This window comes from Macrobrachium rosenbergii, chromosome 42 (assembly GCF_040412425.1).
Source record: "Macrobrachium rosenbergii isolate ZJJX-2024 chromosome 42, ASM4041242v1, whole genome shotgun sequence".
In the NCBI taxonomy this organism is placed as follows: Eukaryota; Metazoa; Arthropoda; class Malacostraca; order Decapoda; family Palaemonidae; genus Macrobrachium; species Macrobrachium rosenbergii.
The window spans coordinates 43,167,610-43,189,028 of record NC_089782.1 but is presented as its reverse complement, the minus strand read 5'-3'; the positions used below and the strand labels follow the sequence as shown (position 1 = coordinate 43,189,028).

Genomic DNA, 21,419 nt, shown 5'->3' with positions numbered 1-21,419 from the left:
ATACACAATCTTTTTCTATACTTGAGAAATATTGAGAAATAAAGAGAAAAAGAAGTTACATAGACTAATAAAAAAACATCCGTAATAAAATAGTCTTTGCAGATAAATACAATATTTTTAACAGAAATATACATACAGCTCTTTCTATATATATATATATATATATATATATATATATATATATATATATATATATATATATATATATATATATATATATATATATATATATATATTAAATAAATATCAAAATATGGAAAATATGATATATATGTATATATATATATATATATAAAAATGAAATATATATATATTATAATTAAATAAATTTCAAAATCTTTGGAAAATATGATACATGTATATGCATATGTACCATTAGGAAAAATGAAATATAGCTTATGTATACTGTAATAACTGATTACATCTTCAGGTTTTTATATATATATTTTACATAGGATATATATACAATATATATATATATATATATATATATACATATATATACATATATAAATATATATATATATATATATATATATATATATATATATATATATATATATATATATATATATATATATATATATATATATATATATATATATATATATATATATGCATACATACAGTATAAGCCTACAAGCTTCACTTAGGTGACCACAATAACACTACATCATTCATTATGCTTGTTCTTTATTTTTCAGTAAGGCAATAATTTAAGTTATCTGTGCTATTTTAAATTACCGGTACTATTCTGTACTTGTGTAGGGCAGGAGTTTATAGGTTACAGACAATCCCTGACTTACAGTTAAGTTCTTCTTAACTAGCAATTAAATTGGAATGGATAAAAGATGGGAATTTGTATTTACTATATGTACTAGCATTACCTTGTTTTTAATATGAAAAATAGATTTTTAACTTATCATTTTAGCACGGTACATACAGTATTGTACTACTCATATACAATGCAGTAATTCTTTTTCACTTCTGTAGCTAATATTTGATTAAAATCTATTTTTAGCTTTTGACATGTATTTCTACAAAATGTATCTTGTCAGTACGAATGGGCAAAATATGAATAGGTTGTAAGTTGGAGAGAGTCTGTATCACTGAAACAACAAAGATTCTTACTGTAGATGGTCCAGAGTTTTGTTGGTACGGTTCATAGCTATTTTTAACAATGCAATATATAGTTGACAGCTATATATCACCACATGATAAATTGCACTTCTATCCCTTTTGTATCTGCAGTGCTTGCAAAATAAAAACAGCAAAACATTGTCACTGATAAAATGAGCTTAAGTGCTTTGGATATTCCATAAAATAAACAGTCAAACAAGGAATGAAATTACCTAATTCCTAAAAATAACATTAAATTTTAACTAAAGAGCAATATTTAATGCTCATGAATACAAAGTATTGTAAATGCATGTTCACCTTTAAATGCCATACTATGTACTATAAGTTTACTTTTATAATTACAGTGCCTGAACTTGTATCTCACAGTGGTAAGAGATAACCTCACTCTATATTGTCTTTGATATGCTTTTGATGGTCTACTTTGTGTAAGATGAGTTAGCTTTGTAATTAGCTAACTGATAGAGCCACAAAGAACAAATTTATTTCTTATTTTTTAAAGAGTATTTATATTTTCTACTTGAAATACAGCACCAATGTGGTGTCAATAACTGATTATGCAGTAAAAACTGCTTTGATCACAAAACAAACTGCCTGATAGCAGGCAATTTCATTATAGAATAAATTACACATATATTAACATGATCTTAACTACCATAGCTGAATATCATTAAGTAAAGTTATCACAACTTTCACGTCCTAATGACAGATATTAGGAAAAACAATACAAATCTTTTGACTAGATTCTACTCTCATTTTTGAAGACATAACTGCAGGACACAAGCTAACTTTTCTATAGCTTTGTAATGGTAACAGACAATTCACAACACTTTACAGCCACAATACAGTGAGAGGTAAGTAAGGTTAAGTTGTATTAAAAGGCCTTTGATCCTTTTGACTTACAATAATTCCTAACGCTAATAAACAATAGGTTAACAGTTCATTACACAGGAATGTTATACTGTACTATGAGCAGGCAACTGATCATACAAGTAAATATCTTAAAATACAATACTGGATACTGATATTTTATCATAGACTGTTTTAAGGACTACAATATAACCACTGAAATTAATACTATATGCTTAAAAAGTACTGACTAGTGATAACTGGAGCGTAAAGCCACACAAAGTACCGTATAAGATAAAAGTCCCTGCAGTGTGTAATTTTTGAAAACTCATGTCAGCTACAGGCTACGCTGTTAGCTTCCTCAAGCGATAAAAGTTTAGTTACAGTTTCAGTTTTGCTGAAATGCCTTGCCTGAAATGGTGTGTAGTGACCTTCCCAGTGCATATTAACTCAAGTAATATGGGTGTCGCTGAATTTTCTTGCCTGAAATGCTATATATAGTTAGCTTCTTGGTGCTAGAAAACTTGACATGGTACAACTGTTGCTGATAAAGTCCTGTGGGCTAGCATAATGGGCAAGGTATCAGGTGAAATGTCCCTGGAGTGTGAAAGTCCTGAAAATTCATCCCAGCTGTGTGCATTTAGCCTCTCAGTGCTAGAAAACTTTAGAAGTGACATGACAGTTTCTGCGGTTTCTGAATCCTCTCACCTGCAATGAGAAAAGAATTATCTTCATATTTTCAACTTAAAGCAAAAGATTTTTAAAGGACACTTTGCACTTTTAAGATGACTGTACCTTGAGCAACACAGAAAACTCTCTAAACACATTCATTTATGTCAGTTTTTTCTTTGCATTTTTGCCCGATAAAAAAATGACTACAAACTAGTGCCATCTGTAAAATTGACCCCAAACTCATGACAAAGAAAATATGAATTCATTTGATGTTATGTTGGGAACTGAGTCTGAATCAAGTCCTAACCTATTGACATGGTCAGATTCCAAACTAGGTCATTCATCAGCCCAAGTGAAAATCCCATTAATCTAAGACTGTATTGGGGAATTAAGCTTAAATTACAGTACTATGCCAAATTTTTTTGCATCCTATATGATGTGGAACTTTTTTAGGAACCAAGCCCTTTTCAACTCTATCACACCTTTAATACCATCCCTACCATTCGAGTCTAGATTCACCTGGTACATACACCATACTGCTCTATTGAATCTTTAAGAAAGGTTTGCTATTCATGCAAGGAAATCGTATTCACAAGTCTTATGCTTTAAACTTTATTAGTATTCACAAGCCTTTTACTGTAAATCTTTATAACAGATGCTCTCTTAACATAGTATTATTCAAGAGAGAGAGAGAGAGTAACACCTCACTATAATTAGAGCCCATATGTAGCAAATACTACATATGTTTTTTTCTGTATTTTTTAAAGTATTTTTTCAGCCAATAAGGGCTCATAGATTGTAAATAAAACATTTTAAATGTTGAAATTCAGTATATGTGTCAATCAAGCATGAAAATTTATGTGCTGTACTTCATCCCAACAAGAAAATTTTTCGAAGTTATCAATGCCCACATGATCTGCACAGAACATTTTTTAGTAGGTAGGTAGATGTTCTCAGATCCAGTATTTACTTGTTAAGTTCCTATTTAAATATATACCATATATATATACATTTTTATTTTTGTAAAAGTTTTCTGCTTACTCTTAAATATTATCTCATTTAACACCTAGCATTACTGTGAGAATGACATTACAAAACCTCACCTTCAAGGTGAAGGCAGTTAACAAAATGAAGGAGCCTATGTACATCAGTCATGATAGAAGTCACAAAAACTTAACAGTGGGACACATTATTGTATGTGTTAGACAAAGATTTCCAATGTGTATTTAGCATTGCTACTAAATAGATAATACACAGTACCTGTAAGTAACTAAAGTAGCTCATGCAAGCCTTACTTTTACACGAAAAAAATAAACCAAAGATGTTCAAGGGATGCTAGCTATCAAGACATTAGATTATACTGAGTGTGTACTTACTGCTTATACAGAATCAAACAACTAATCCAGTGACAAAAGAAAATCAAAAGAATGTTTATGCCTTGAATGGGGTCGTTGCTAGAGCAGGAAAGCACAAAATCACTGATATATAGCGTATGTTACGGCACAAAGAGGGGACCCTATGCTAAAATATTGGCCTGATCTCTAGGTCTTTGTTTTGCCTAAGTCCAAAGTCTAAATTATTATTATCAAAGTTTAACAAAAATAACTCGCACTGTAAGCTTTGTGTATGCCATAAAAGATGTTTTATATCAAATTAAACAAAAAGGCTTTCCTCTTAAAAGATGGGCTTTAGGTACTAAAACGTAAAAATAAAATTTAACTCAATACACTTGAATATACTACTTACCATAGTCTGGACATAGTTTGGAACATCAACTATTCTCCAGTTTCAATTTTTTCGAGGTCCAACTTCACATCCACTTCTCCATTGTAGCCATTATGTTCAATGCCCTCCAAAAATTTGACATAATCCTGAAAAAAATATAAAAACAATAAACACTACAACTGGTATGGTTATCAAAGAGATTAATAAGAGAATATATCTCCATATCCTAATGCAAAAGTTTTTATGACAGTTTAATAAATCCAACACAAACTCATACCCCTTATATATCCAAAGGGTTTCAGGTTCTATAGAAAAACTATGCAGAGGAAACCTATGCTGAATTTTTTCTATAGAAAAACTATGCAGAGGAAACCTATGCTGAATTTTTTCCACAAAATAAATTGATCCTTGATGAGGTCAAAAGCTGTGAGAATCATTTTGAAGACTCTTTAAAGGGAAGCACGATTAACAACAGCCAAGTCAAATAAATAAAAATCAAGGACAAACAAGCAAACACTATATGAACATTATTGCAAGACAATGATAGAATAGCACAGAACAAGTGAATACAGTATCTGGGACAGTAACATTGTGCTACATCAGTAATTCGAATTGTAAAATAATTTTAATTGACCTCTGACACAATATAATGCTCAGCCTCCTGGTAGAGAATAATTAAATTTTGATGACATGATAGAGGATCCACAATCATTTGAACTGCTATCTTCCACTCTAATCTCACTATAAAACAGACCACTCACTACACAACATAAGGGATTGTTTGAATGTGGAATAAAACCCATCCTAAACCTAAAATACTAGTCAGATCTTTATTCCAAGGATTGTTAGAATAACAAAAGAATAATTTGGAATGATATGACATTAAAACATGTTGAACACTTAACATCTGTTTAAATACAACTACCATTTTAAAATAAAACAATTATAAAATAGCCTTTAAAAAATTGCAAAATAAGATAATCTTTCTGCAAATTTAAAAATATCTCATAAAATTGTACACTGCATCTTATTCAAGAAACTTAATAAGGATTAACCAACCAAAATAGGTGGCATGAGTGCCCAGCACACAACTCAAGTGGAAAAAATCTTACTCTAACTCACTGAAAGGTTATACATGACAAAAACAAAGTTAAAAAAGATGGAAATTAAGAGGCTAAGAATAAAACTCCTACTGCTGGAGTGATTATCAGCTCATGCTATGCAAGAATAGGGGGGATTTTACTAAGAAAAGATGTCTGTCAACATCTGAACAAAGGAATACAATCAGAACAGTCACACAAAAGATTCTTCTCAACAGGAATAGCAAACAAAGAATGAAGAGAGCTGTCATAATTACACAAGGCTTAAGAAACCAGTCAGAAGAAGAACTCACATGCTCATGGATATAATCATCCTTAATGGATATCTGACGACTGACTATTTTAGAATGCAAAGCTCAAGGATCCTGTCCCTTATTTGAGGTGAACAGTGGGATCAGTAAAGAAAATTAATATATCTAGATAATTAATCTTGACCTATGATAAAATGCTACTAAAATTCTAATATAAATTGTAAGAATACCTCTGGAAGTCCATTTTCTTTCGCTCCCCTAACAATGACATCCAAGTACACAGAAGAAGGACGGCGGTCTTGTTCCAGAGGGCGTATGATCTGGTAAGATCGGGCTCTAACTTGTTCACCAGTGAGAGTTTCAACATCTACTTCAACAGCTTTGTAGATGCCTTGGTGAACGCATTCTTGCCTGAAAATATGATAATATTTCAAGACTGATACAATATTTTCACTAATTTAGATATTTCAAGACTGATACAATATTTTCACTGATTTAATGACACTAGGATTAGCAACACCAAAAATGACCATTGTGTCGGAGTACTGTAACATCTTTACAATCAGAGGGCCACACATACAGTGCTGTATGAAGTCAAACCAAGGAGACTGGATTAAGAATTTTATGGTATGTAAACCATAAATACTCTTAATATAGTACCTTCCCCTTAATGACTAAGTTATATGAATTGCATGAGTCTTATCCAAACTGATTGGCTGACTTCAAGTTCTCTACCATCATAATATTATCTGTTGAAAGCAATGTTTTTATTATACAAAAACATATCCTTCTATATGCATCATAATTATGGAGACAATACATTTTTCATAAAATGGGTGGTAATTACCAGTTTTTAATACTCATATGCCAAGCTAGCATGCCCTGTGTGTAACTGGCAAAGTGCCATTTCCAGAGTCATGGGTATACTGTATCTCTTTACAGACACCACCCTACTTACGTTTCAGATGGCCATTTGTCCGCTGAATTGTTTGTGAGCTGGTTACTGCACCCTTCGTGCCTATTTAAATACAGTATGATAGAAAATCAATACAGTACTGTATGTTTTTTCATCCTAAAACACAATACACTTTACTAACATTAATGTACAGAATAGGCACACAAAACAAAATCTGAACTAACAGGTGGCAAAGGGGAGTGCTCTGAACACAATTTTAATTTGTGATTCCATTTGTTTGTATCTCTGAAAGTTTGTAAGTTGAATGTTTGTAAGTATGGTGGTGTCTATATTTTCAAGATACCGTACAGTATAAGACTCATTAACTTCAAATTTTGCTGCTATTCATTACAAATTGACCTGATATCACAGTAAGAAGATTCTACACAACGGTATATCTACTTGGAAATAATTCAGTTGCAGCTTGCTTTGCTAACTTAACTGCTTCTTGAATTCCTCTATATTCAACCAAGTAACTGTAACTTCAAGAATCATAAAAAATTGTCAAATTACCTTAATTTACATAGCTAATTTCCCATTACCTGCTAAAATTCCATATACTGTACTGCAATTCTGCATTAAAAATGTAGGTTGCAAGTGGAAGTGCATCTTTGTACAAGCAGTCCCCGGTTATCGGCGGGAATTCCGTTCCAATGGCATGATCATAAGTGAAACTCGCCGATAACCAAAAATCGGCGATTTTTAGGGCTTATTGGCGCTGATAACTGGGTATTGGCGATTTTCAGCTCTTACTGGCACTGATAACCGGAGATCGGTGCCTCTGTTAAGTATGTATTGGTGCCCATACCCAATTATTGGCACCGATAAGCGGAAATCGGTACTGAAAATCGCCAATTTTTGTTGCTAGACAAGCGCTGTAAAACTGGATCACCAATAACCGAGCCCGCCGATAACTGGGGACTGCTTGTATAATTATTACATATCACTGACGTATGTTATATGGTTTTATAAAGATGAATGGAACATATATCAGAATAAGTCTTATTAATTTAGAAAGATAAAAGGATATCAGACATAACAGAGTCATAGTATATTAAAGGTTTCTTTACTAAGAGTATTTTTATCTTAGAGTTAATAATGAAGTTCAGCTCTTGTAACTTACGTGTCTAAATGAGCTAAATCTTCATTTGCAATCTCCCAGAGTACTCCATACAAGTGATTGCCTGGGTCTTCTACAATAGTGGCAGCACAACCTTTCCATCGCTGGCTGAAATAATTGAAGTCCAAACGATAATCCTGTAAATTAAATGGAAAAGACATGAAAATCTAAACTGTTTAATTTCTTAATCAAGTTTTTAAGGAAAAGGTTATAACAGACAAAACAGTACATACAGAGACTTCAGTTAAAATTAGAGATGACAGGAAATGCTGAGTAGGCAGTTTGAGGTCTGTAACTCATGGGAAGAAAAAAATTATCAATTTCTTCCAGCTAAGACAGCTAAAGACATCCTTGTTAGCATGCTGATGATGGATTCACCGAGTACTACTACCAGTGAACCAAGATATAACTTGGTCAGTATTCTTTCAGCTCAGAAAGACCATCCTTTTAGTTGGAAGTCATCTAAAACACTAATGCAATATTCAAACTTTGACCTTTGACTGCAAGATATCATTCATTCATTAATGTCCACAAAGAATGTAAGAAAACAGTTTGGGAATAAAAGCGCTTAATGAACAGAACAGTAAAATCGGATGGTTTTAAGAAAATACTCTACATTAGTTGTGGTACATCATGAATAATATAAAATTTGTTTGTTAGATGAAAGAGCACCCAAAACAAGTCTTTTCTGCCTACTTCCCTGGCTTCTTTGTCAGTGAACAAGATGTATTGTCAGAAATGGCTCTGTTGCAGGTTGACTAAAGGGTCTTAAAGTAGTCTGGTAGTGACCTAAGGTAGTTCAAAATGTCTCAAAACTTGGTCTTGTATTGTGCCCTGTTCCCTTCAGGTTGACTAAAAGGGTCTTAAATGTATCTTTCCAGCCTATACTCTTGCCACGACGAATAGATCTCTGGGAGGCAAAAGATGAAAACAGGCTACTGACACGTGTGTGACAGACCTTTAAATGTCTTCAGACAAACCCTGAGGCTATACTTATAAGATTTTGGGGCTTTTGATTTCTAACAATGATCACCTTATCTATTTTGTCAGTAAGATAGATGTACATTTATCATTATTACACAATTAGATACTTAAAAGTATTTAATTAATGCTATAGAAATAGGTGATATATTTCTTGTTCAGGAATTAAAATAAACTTCTTTGTCGCCTATATAACGAGGAGTAACGATCATCTTAAGGTTTAAAAGACTACTTTTTTTTCAATCAAACTTTTTTTTCCACACCACCACTGAGGTAAAAGTCAAGGTGCGTTTTGTTTTTCGAGAGAGGTTTCCCCTGTAGGCCTAATCCTCTCTTTTTTATATATAATTTATTCAGAAAACTAGTCATCAGAGCTATCAGCTATGTTGATGACAAAACTGTCAACCAACAATCTTGCCGGGCATCCTCTTTTTGAATTTTCCCACGTTCGCTGCATTCTTCCAGTTTTCCGCCGTGACATTGTTCGATGCTTCTTGCACTAAAATTTTAAGGTCTCATAAGACTTCACAGCCCAGTGTAATTTTGATTGACCCAAGTTTCGAGAGTACGAATTTCTGCCCTTCTCAAAATCTTGACCGAGCTACAGTTACATCTTGCCTTTCCAAGAGAAATTTGCGCCCATCAACCTTCTTAAAGAGAGACAGACAGAGAGTCGAATGTTTATTTTCTCTTGCCAAACTTACTGTTATGCTTTATTTCATATTTCCTTGCTTACCAATTTATTCTTTTCAATATATGTAGAAACGAAATGCCTCAGACATAATAATACCGTGATGACCGTAAAAATTCTTGGCAACACCACCAAAATGAGATGCCATATTGATAGAAACTCTGATTCCGTTTCTTGTAATTGCTTAAAAAACATTATCAATCGTGAACCTATGTTTGGAAAAAGGTTTTATTTGATATCTGTAAAAATTATCCATTTGGCATATATGCCTTACCTGCGTAAGACCCAGACAACCACGCCAGAGAGATTATACATTTTGGAAAGGGTATAGTGGGCCATCACAGAGTCATCATTCAATCAGTCCTTAAAAAATTCTTCGGGCTCAATGAATTTTGGGGAAAAAATGATCCACTTTTTTTTATAAATTCTAGTCCTGAATGAAAGCCTTCATTAACCATCATTCTAGACAAAGAGAGCAAAAGGTGCTTGTGCTTCCAGTTATCTCTGGTAAACAATTTTACTTCCAGGTGCAGTGACAGGGATAGGACACTTTTGGAAGATCTCTTAGCCAATAGAAACCTTTTAATTACCATGGTTATAATCCTGTAAAAGAGTCAAGTAGTTTTGGCCATTGACTGAAAATGATACAAGGGTTTGAGAACTTGATAGCCATCTGGCAAAAGTCAGATATAACCAGTGATACAAAAATACCTTTCATGTATACATATAGCAATAAAATTTCTGATTGCACACGAACATGCCCTTTGTATGAAAGCAGTAAGTAACAGAAAACTTCCTTACAGCTAATCTAAGAGCCATCAACACTGGAAAGTCTATGTACTAACTCCATGAAAAGTGTTTAGTTCCTTTAGAGAGAAATCAGTTCTGCCTTTCTTAACTAGTACTGGAGATGAAATGTACAGTGAGGCCCTTCCTCAATGCTCCACAACCATACAGAACTGTAGTAGCTTTTGGAGACAATAGTTCAGTCTTCCCAAAATATTGTGTTATCAATGAGTCCAAAGGCAGTCACAAGGAAGACTGACCTGCAGATCCTTCTGCACAGACTTACAAGCATCATCAGAGTGCAACATATCAACTGATCTGCATGAGAAGCCCTTCCGACTCAAGGATTAACTATAGAAGACAGGACCTTGTAACTTACTTGGGCCTCCTCATATTGCTCATATTTTGTAATTCCGTATGATATAACTGACTTATCTATCATGAACCTGGCTTTTATAACTTGAGATAAACAGTGCTGCTGTAATGGCTGGAATTCCTTTACAAAAGCTGATTCCATGGGGACTTTCCTCAATGGAGGACAAAATCTTTGCATTGTCAACCACTGAGGTCTACACATTTCTTCACTCAGACATGTCTTCACAAAACATACTCTAGACATGCAGTATACAGTATTATAAAAACCTAGATGGACTGTTGGTAATTTTAGGAAATACAGTAAAACACTTTTCAATTTCATTTATACAGATGCTAAGAAGGAGCAAAACAAAATCAGGAAAGATGGTGTTAGTTGAGAACAGACAGACCTAACACTGGCTTACCTCTAAAGCAAAGCTATGGGTCAAGACATCATGTTTCAAGCATGGCACCACAATTATAACACACAGGAAAAAGGGAGCACATCTCTAAGGGGTACTGGATGATAAACAATGCTCAGAGACACTGGACAACAAATAACTTAAGGATACTGAAAGGTCATCAATTCTAAGGGATACTGGATGATGAACTACTGTAAGGGAAAACTGGATGATAAACAAGTGTATGAGGCAATGGATAATAAACACTTCTAACTGACACTGGATGACAAGGAACACTGAATGATTAACAACTCCTGAGGGACACTGGACAATAAACAGTCTTGGGAGTCCCAGAACATCTAAAATGGAAAGAAGGAAGGTCATAAATACACTGGAAAAATAAAAGAAAAATAACAGTGAAATGAGAGCATGAAATATATGTACTTGTATGCCTAAAACTGTTTGCTGAATTCTGGATGAGAGATATCTGGGAGCTGTACTTCACTTGAAAGGAATCTTTTAAACCCCTTGGAGAAAAAGATCCTCCTCATTTAGAAAAATTCTTAGTTAGTCATTCCTTAATACCAATAGGACAATGTATTTCATACAAATATGTGAAGATTATTGAGATTCCTCAGTAACAGAACCAAAACTGCATCACAAAGTACTTTATGGATTTTTCAAACTGGAAATACCAGCTTAAGGTAAAAAAAAAAAAATACAAAATTGAAGGGATACTTACCTTTAATTTTCCAACTTGAATCTTCTTAGCTGAAGGATTATTGATATGAATCCGTTCTGTGAGAAGATTTGATCCATAGGCAAAGTACAAAAAGCAATTACGGGTGGCCATCCTTCTTGTCACTGGTCTCAAGGACATTTTGTTAAAATGAAGTTGCTTTGGATACAGAGTAGCTGCCTTGGAAATTAGAATGATCAAGAGCAAATTTTCAAATTACTGATTGTGCGAGCTTCCCATTCAGCAATATAAGTAAATTTGCAGATGAATGAAAGGTTTATCTGGTGCAGTTTACTTGTGGAGTGTTGCAGATCTGCAGGAAGGAAAATTATATAAATATAATTACTTTATAATTTTGAATTGAAAAAAAAATTGGTTTTATACCTAACAATTTTTATAAGTACAGTACTTGTGTCTAATGCTTTGTTGATGACAAATATACTAAATAGTGAATTGCATCTAAAACTAATGAATCAATTCTTAACAGATGAGAACCCTCACATTAGTAGAAGTCATTTGTCTCACCTGTCAAACATTCTTATTTTTTACCTCAGGGATGAGTGCTTATGTGTTTTAAATGACTAACTTAGAGGCAGCCATTACTATTAATAATATGTTCATACTTATTCAATACCATTTTAAAAACTACTTTTAAATTTCATATGTGCCCACACTTACTGCAAACAGCAAATTAGTAAGAAGATAACCTTACGTAGTTGGATCACCATCTAATTGTGACAGGCATCCACAATTTCAGCCCACAATGTCTACTTGAATTATTTTATGCATAAAAGATGTCCCACAAACTAGATCAACATACCAATGAGTTAGCAACATCAAGGTTGAATACAAAATAATGCTTTGGCCCTGTAATGCTAAAAATTAAGGATGCACAATGTGATGTTGATAATAACTGCTAGTTGCCTGTCTACAATACTGTTCCAAATGATTTAGTATCCATAAATCTTAGACTAATTTCTTCAAATGGTATTCATATAACATCAACTGGCCAATCTCAGTTTCTTAATTACAAGGTAATTGGTGGGGCAATATGCCCAGGCTGCACTTAGTCTCTAACTTGGGGCAGAAGAAAGCAAATGTTACTACACTTTGTCCCATTCCTCTTTCCCTTCCTGCCCTATATTACCAGATCTACAAATCTCTATAAACTCAATCAAAGCTTCTGCATTACTAACAGAGAGAATGAGGGCCTATTTCAATAGATGCCTTAACTCACTGCAAAGCTTGTTTTTAGAACCAAGTCAAATGTGTTATTAAGAATATTGAAAATTTATCAGAAAAAATCAGTAAGGTGCAGAAGCGTGTGCTGTTATGATAAGTTGGTCAGCAAGCATTTATTTATAAAAAATTAAAAATGCTCTGAAGCAGAGCAACCATTTATGACTTGTTAAGCACATAAAATAAAATAAGAAAAAATAAACAGTACATACTATAAATACATAACACCATATCACTTGGCTAGACAACACACTATTATACAGCCATCTAGGGGAAGTACAGTACTACACAATACAGTATATACTTGCCAGAGGGCAATAATCAGAAACTCAGGTGGACTCCATTACTTTTTGCTTAATTCCTTCCCAAATAATTAATAAAAAATTACAAGATACCTAATTAGCACCTGCCAGCAATCAAACTACTCTTGAGTGGGAAAAAGAATACTAATTTTATCCAACAATGAAGAAAATAATAATGAAGTAAAAGGATAAAACAAACAAACATAGCACATAGCAAGAAAAAAAGCTGAGAGAATGAATGATATTTAATAATGTACTGAGTAAGGGTGGTCTGCCAGACAGAGTAAAGCTCACCTGAGATAATGAAGTCAACTTTTCTTTTATGAACAACATCCTTTTTCAACTAACAGGTTGCACAGTCACAAACATGCATGTTTTCACAGTAGTAACATCTGTTTAGATGTTAGTGTACTGCATGAAAACATCCCTAGTACATTTTTGAATCATAAACACTGTGGAAGCCTTATTCACTGTGCTACATTTCTATATGCTTCTCAACCCAACATTATTATGGCAATTCTTACCAAGTCAAATGCATATTGTGATGAAATATCCTAAGATTTTTACAAACCTTCTTTATTACTACCATTATTACTAAGATTATTAACTTGAGGCCTATTATACATCAAGCTAAACTAGGCTATCCTCATCACTTGGGCTAATGTACTACAGCTAGGCTAACAATGCTTAGTAATGGGCTGACAGGTTGCCAAATGAGAACATAGGCTGATGTAAAAAGATGATAATATTGCTAATGCTGGGCTGTTTTATTGCCAAATGAGAGCATAGGCTGATGTACTAAATGTAAACTAACACTGCCCATTATCCTGCTGACAGGTTGCCATATGGGAACATAGGGGATGCACTACGGTTAAGTTACCACTGCTTATTACTGGGCTGACAAGTTGCCAAATGAGAGCACTGAAGGCAATTATAATTTATATGCCCTTATATCTAACATTAGTTATAAGGGGGAGTGGGTCTCTGTGAAAACTGAGGTTTTTGGGTGGGGTGAAAACCAAAAAACCAGTGAATTGCACCCTCTGGATTTATCAAAATTAGATAAAACACAAGACAAGCAGTAAAAAAATTTTGGTTCATGCATTTAATTAGTAAAAAAAAAAAAAAAAAGCATATGAAGGTGGCAATGGCAATTACAGGGATGTGGCCTAACTTTACACAGGAGCTTGTAATGTTGTTAAATTACACTAGTGGGCAGTGTCTAATAATATCCAGGAACTCCACCATTAGAACTTGTTTTCAGTGACTAAAAAATTACCTTATTAGGTTATTACAACAAATATGAAAAGATTAGACTACTAAGCGCAAGTTTCTGGTGCATGCAAACTGCCAATCCAAGATGTCAGTCACAACGTCTCAGGAATTTAAAGAATGCTTATGGAGACATTGTTAAGATGTAATAAACTCGGATAACTGAAAAAGCCTTTCTCTCTTAGCCATGCATCATTTCGCTTATTGACAACTTTCCCCTTACTGTCCATAAGGTACAAACGATGCAATCGTCACCAGATCTAAGTCAGCACTGTTAATCCATTATTCATCAGAAATTAACTTACCCTCATAAATCTATTATCACTGTGAATACTGAACTTTATAATTATTAATGCTAAAGATAAAACTTTAACTTAGATATCTCTACATGCCTTAGCTTAGCTTAATTATCCGGTACGAACCAAAGTCACAGAAAGTAGGTCTAGACGTCTAATCCAGGCCTCGGGCACCACCACACTGACCCCGTCTGTAAGTCTACGTAAAACATGAAAGTCTGGGATTGTCTGGATAAATTACACTAACTTAAACTTATCTAGATCAATTTCCCACAGTTCTCCTAAGTGGGATGTTAACAAAATCACTCAACACCTCTAAAGAAAAGAAAGTTCTTTAGAAGCCGCATTACCAGGTTGGTCTCGGCGACAACTCGAAAGTATTAGAGAAATTGGAATGTATCATTGTTTACAAGATCAGCTGATTTGTCGTCTGCTTGTTACATTGTCATAGAGATCTAAAAATAGATGGTAATGCTTTTAGCTATATGTTAATGTAAATTTTTACAGATTTGGAAAGTAACACCCCGATCTTATACTTTCAGCTTATAAAATTAGGTTCAGTTTTATAATTGCAAAGCATTGGTTATTGTGAATTTGCAGGAATTTTCTTTCAATTTAAAATTTCTTTAGAGTAAAAGCTGTTTAGTGTTTACTGCAGTATCTACTCGAGCTGACATCACCAATCACAGCATTTGTTGATAAAAGTACATTTTAATTAGACTATTATTCAAACAAAAATGAAATTATTCTACCAATGTATGAGGTTAGTTTATCAATGTTCCATGTGTTTGTAATCATTCGGGAATTTTCGTGCGACATTCTTTCCATTATAGCCAAATCTTTTGCAGCAGAATTGAATCAAGTATGAGACAATAATAACCGTTGATATACGTTATATTTTAAACCTCACGTGGTTACTTAATGCATCTTAATATCTGAAGAAAACAAGAGTGATCTGTCTATACATGAGACAATTTAGTGACATGACTAGGAATTTTCACATTACGCACTGGCAACAGTGTCTATTGTTTATCAGGTGAGGTGCAACACGTCAATATAAACCCGGTATGTATCTGCTGCATACTGCTGTCGTATCAGTTCTAAATTTTAAAGCAACACATAATATGGATAATCTGATATCAAATTCAGCATTAAGATGTGCAAAGGCCTCCTAATTTTAGTTTACTTTAGGGTATTGTAATGCCAGTACATGTATTTTTCCCGAACACCAAGAAATTGAAGGTTTCAATTTAGGGAAATGAGTAATAAACGAATAGGTCTATGTTATGTCCATTTTGGGTATCAAATCGTGACGTGCGTGATAATAGGGTCGGAACTTCCCGGGTGCATTCAGAGAAAATAAATGTTTGTGTATCATTTCCAATGGAGGGCCTACAACCAATCTTGCAATCAATGGTGTATCAGCCCTGCGGCAGGCAGGAAACGCAGCTGTTGGTTGTATGAATCGAGTCCTCTGGCCTCGGAGCCCTTATGCAGTTTACTCCTTTTACAGGCTGCCCTAAGAAATACCATGCGCTTGCATAATCCAGCTTGATGTAAACCAACCAACCTATAGGCAGAATTGAATATATATATATATATATATATATATATATATATAATATATATGTATATATATATATATATATATATATATATATATATATATATATATATATATATATATATATATATATATATATATATATATATATATATATATATATATATATATATATATATATATATATATATATATATATATATATATATATATATATATTATATATATATATATATATATATATATATATATATATATATATAATGTATATATATATATATATATATATATATATATATATATATATATATATATATATAATATCTTAATGATAAATAATATTGCCAAGACCAGGAAGAACATTCTTTATTATACGAGCCTTCGAGGTATAAAACCTCATCATCAGGCTGAAAAAACCAACAAGGATGAGAATCAATTAAATCACAATAAAATGAATTGTCATAATAAATCTTCAGCAAAAATACTAACCAAATATATAAAATGAACAAGTAAATACAAACCAAAAGGGTGAGACGTAAAATAACGAAAAATTAAAGGCGAACACAAACATAAAAATAAGGTGAAATGTAAACAAACTACCACTCACAAAGTAAAATATTTAACGACCCAATTGTGTACCTATTATGAAATTACACGATAGCTAGTTGAATACCAGACGAGTTGTTGTTCGATTCCGGTTTCATCTTTTTAATAACCAGCGACTCTGAAATCAAAAGGTCCAGTCTATTTGAACAAAAAGACAGTACCTGAAAATCCAGGTTAGTGAAAGGATGGTCCTGTGCTAAACTGTGTTCCCTAATGGCAGAAAAGGGTGGTTTGGAAAGAGGAAACCTAGTTCTAGTAGGAAGACCTCTGTGTTCCAAAATTCTGTGTCTGAGCCAGCGGGAACTGGATCCCACGTATCGCAGACCACACAGCGAACAAATGAACAAGTAAACGACACAGGAATTAAGGTCCACAGGCAGAGTAGGCTTCTCCTTCAAAAGTGATCTTATAGTAAAAGGATTACAGAAAACAAACCGGAAACTAATTTGAGGGAAACAATGCTCAAGTATTTCTTGTAACTTTTTTCCGGACCATATAGCTACTATGACCAAGGTAAGGCAATTTAATGTACTTTACATCTTTACTAGCAGTACTGTACACGGGTCTGGGACAAAACTTTTCATCTAAAAATTTTTTCAGAACTTTGTAAAATACAAAAATGGGGTGTGAGTTTTAAGAAAAATAATTTTGGAGGAAAACCATATCTTGATGAAATAAATTAAAATCACAACAAACATTGTAGGCTCTATTTATCAAAGTGCGTATCGAGTTCATTTTATACAACTTTAGCAAAAAACTGAGGTAATTCAATCCCAAGCCAGTAAAAGTACTTTTCTTATAAACAGAGGTCTCAAATTTGCCACTATTTCTGTATAACTGCACATCTAAAAATGACAACTTATTATCCTGTTCGGTCTCACAAGTAAGAAATGTTAGGGTGACGAGACTTAAAATATTAAAAAAACAAAGCAACATGTGATAATCCCTTAAACACAAGGAAAGTATCATCTACATACCTACGATAATACAAAGGTTTGAAAGCACTAGGGCATTCAGACATCCAGATCCTTTCACAATAACCCACGAAGCAATCCGCATATACAGGTCCAAGGGAATTACCCATAGCTACTCCATCTATTTGATTATATAATTTACCATCAAAAGTAAAAACGCCATCAACAGTTGCTAAATGTAATCATTTTTGCAAGCTAATTTATTAAGTCCAAACACCGAAAAGTGGTTTTCACATATATTATTAAGAATAATGTCGGTTGTTTCTTTTAGTGGGATATTGGTGAAAAGAGAGGTTACATCGAAACTAGCCATTACAACATCTTGGTTAAAATTGAAAGAGCATAATTCTTTAACAAATTTGGAAGAATTTGAGATGTTAAATTCACTTAAAGTTAGAGGGTTTAAAACTGGAACGAAAAACTTAGACAGGTTATAACTAAAATTACCAATTGAGGAAATAATAGGTCTTAAAGGGTTTCCTGTTTCATGTACCTTAGGTCAACCGTACAAATAACCAGGCTTAGACCCTGAAGCAAATAAAGAGAGATATGTAACTTCCCCAATCTTATCTCTCAGACTTCTACGCAACCTATTTAGTTTGTCTTCCAATTTCAAAATGTGACTCGCAATATCTACATTTAAAATCCTAAATTTTGTATTGTCAGAAAGTATTTCATCAATTTTATCTAAATAATCAGAGCTATTCATTAATACAACACCCCTACCTTTATCTGGCTTGGTAATAACTATACTATGATCATTCTTAAGGTTGCGTAAAATATTGATCATATCTTTATTTAACTGATTGTCACCCTCCTTTTTTCGATTAAAATTTTTGAAGGTATCGTTCGCAATTACGGAAATTTTGCTAAAAGTGAAGTAAGGGTTTCACTGCCATAAATGTCACAGCCTCTCAAAGTTGAACGTAGTTTTTCAAAACTTAAAAAATACTTGAAGAAATTGAATTTCATGGGGATCAAAGCAAAGTCAAGACCAAGAGAAAGAACTTCCTTTTCATCTGTTCTTAAAATTTCTGTTAGAAAAATTAAAAATAACTTTACTACTATCTATTTTCTTATTAACGTCAACACCGAGATTCCTTAACTTTCTACTGTGTGTAAGCCTAACATCAGCCAATTTTTTCTCAACGTTGGAATCTAAAATCGACGACAAACACTTAAAATCCAAAAAAGAAAGGTTGTTCTTTAAATACCCATCTAGTGAAGACAAATCTGTTAAAACTACCTCTTTCTTTCGTTTTTGTGCTCTAACCTCAAAGTCTAATAGTTTAAACTGCCACGAGAGATAAGTTTTCGTGTTGTGGAAATCCCTGGAATAAACCTTAAATTTAATGAAATTGGGAATAACACGGTATATAATCCTACCTTGCAAGTATTCAGGAATCGTATACGTCTTCCTCAGTCTTGGATCTAAACGAACCTTCTCAGTCCGTCTAAACAGCTGTAACGTCGAGCGGCCATAAAGTCTCAAAATAGTCTCGGTAATTGGGGAGGTTACATAAAGCTCTTTATTTGCTTTAGGGTCTAAGCCTGGTTATTTGTACGGTCTACCTAAGGTACATAAAATAGGAAACCCTTTAAGACCTATTATTTCCTCAATTGGTACTTTTAGTTATAACCTGTCTAAGTTTTTAGTTCCAGTTGTAAACCCTCTAACTTTAAGTGAATTTAACATCTCAAATTCTTCCAAATTTGTTAAAGAATTATGCTCTTTCAATTTTAACCAAGATGTTGCAATGGCTAGTTTCGATGTAACCTCGCTTTTCACCAATATCCCACTAAAAGAAACAACCGACATTATTCTTTATAATATATGTGAAAACCACTTATCAGTGTTTGGACTTAATAAAATAGACTTGCAAAAATTATTACATTTAGCAACTGCCGATGGCGTTTTTACTTTTGATGGTAAATTTTATAATCAAATAGATGGAGTAGCTATGGGTAATTCCCTTGGACCTGCATATGCGAATTGCTTCATGGGTTATTGTGAAAGGATTTGGATGTCTGAATGCCCTAGTGATTTCAAACCTTTGTAATATCGTAGGTATGTAGATATTACTTTCCTTGTGTTTAAGGAATTATTACATGGTGATTTGTTTTTTTAATATTTTAAGTCTCGTCACCCTAACATTTCTTTTACTTGTGAGACGGAACAGGATAATAAGTTGTCATTTTTAGATGTACAGGTATACAGAAATAGTGGCAAATTTGAGACCTCTGTTTATAGGAAAAGTACTTTTTCTGGCTTGGGATTGAATTACCTCAGTTTTTCGCTAAAGTTGTATAAGATGAACTCAATACGCACTTTGATAAATAGAGCCTACAATGTTTGTTGTGATTTTAATTTATTTCATAAAGATATGGTTTTCCTCCAGAATTATTTTCCTTAAAACTCATATCCCATTTTTGTATTTTACAAAGTTCTGAAAAAATGTTTTAGATGAAAAGTTTTGTCCCAGACCCGTGTACAGTACTGCTAGTAAAGATGTAAAGTACATTAAATTGCCTTACCTTGGTCATAGTAGCTATATGGTCCGGAAAAAGTTACAAGAAATACTTAAGCATTGTTTCCCTCAAATTAGTTTCCGGTTTGTTTTCTGTAATCCTTTTACTATAAGATCACTTTTGAGGGAGAAGCCTACTGTGCCTGTGGACCTTAATTCCTGTGTCGTTTATTTGTTCACTTGTTCGCTGTGTGGTCTGCGATACGTGGGATCCAGTTCCCGCTGGCTCAGACACAGAATTTTGGAACACAGAGGTCTTCCTATTAGAACTAGGTTTCCTCTTTCCAAACCACCCTTTTCTGCCATTAGGGAACACAGTTTAGCACAGGACCATCCTTTCACTAACCTGGATTTTCAGGTACTGTCTTTTTGTTCAAATAGACTGGACCTTTTGATTTCAGAGTCGCTGGTTATTAAAAAGATGAAACCGGAATCGAACAACAACTCGTCTGGTATTCAACTAGCTATCGTGTAATTTCATAATAGGTACACAATTGGGTCGTTAAATATTTTACTTTGTGAGTGGTAGTTTGTTTACATTTCGCTTTATTTTTATGTTTGTTCGCTTTTAATTTTTCGTTATTTTACGTCTCACCCTTTTAGTTTGTATTTACTTGTTCGTTTTATATATTTGGTTAGTATTTTTGCTGAAGATTTATTATGACAATTCATTTTATTGTAATTTCATTGATTCTCATCCTTGTTGGTTTTTTCAGCCTGATGATGAGGTTTTATACCTCGAAAGCTCGTATAATAAAGAATGTTTTTCCTGGTCTTGGCAATATTATTTATCATTAAGCTAAGATTTCCAAGTAGCCGCCCAATTACCGAGACTATATATATATATATATATATATATATATATATATATATATAT

At 33.3% G+C, this 21,419-nt stretch overlaps 2 protein-coding genes across 11 annotated transcripts in view; one reads left to right on the top strand and one right to left on the bottom strand.

Moving 5' to 3' along the window:
- Positions 1-676: 676 nt before the first annotated feature.
- LOC136828352 (gamma-glutamylcyclotransferase-like) lies at positions 677-19,515 on the bottom strand. 10 transcript variants are annotated; one of them, XM_067086276.1, is made up of 7 exons: positions 19,401-19,502; positions 11,765-12,074; positions 7,813-7,946; positions 6,693-6,752; positions 5,965-6,145; positions 4,405-4,529; positions 677-2,694 (listed from the first exon to the last, which is right to left on the bottom strand). In XM_067086276.1, exons 2-6 carry the CDS (start codon positions 11,900-11,902, stop codon positions 4,434-4,436), a joined length of 609 nt encoding a protein of 202 aa, XP_066942377.1. In that variant the 5' UTR covers positions 11,903-12,074; positions 19,401-19,502; the 3' UTR covers positions 677-2,694; positions 4,405-4,433. The 10 variants fall into 10 exon arrangements, with proteins under 10 accessions (XP_066942377.1, XP_066942374.1, XP_066942376.1 ...); XM_067086273.1 differs by lacking the exon at positions 19,401-19,502 and adding an exon at positions 15,221-15,303; XM_067086275.1 differs by lacking the exon at positions 19,401-19,502 and adding an exon at positions 14,997-15,129.
- Cbs (Cystathionine beta-synthase) overlaps positions 15,897-21,419 on the top strand; it is a 194,974-nt gene continuing 189,451 nt past the window's right edge. The window contains exon 1 of the mRNA XM_067086272.1: positions 15,897-15,935. The gene's annotated coding sequence lies outside the window, so the exon portion shown is untranslated. The remainder of the gene's footprint in view (positions 15,936-21,419) is intronic.

Excerpts from the sequence above, each read along its gene's own strand:
- LOC136828352 (XM_067086276.1), bottom strand. The coding sequence starts at position 11,902 with ATGTCCTTGAGACCAGTGACAAGAAGGATGGCCACCCGTAATTGCTTT. Across the intron at positions 7,947-11,764 it reads TTCAAGTTGGAAAATTAAAG|GATTATCGTTTGGACTTCAA; the intron begins GTAAGTATCCCT and ends TTTAATTTACAG. Across the intron at positions 6,146-6,692 it reads GACAAATGGCCATCTGAAAC|GCAAGAATGCGTTCACCAAG; the intron begins GTAAGTAGGGTG and ends TCATATTTTCAG.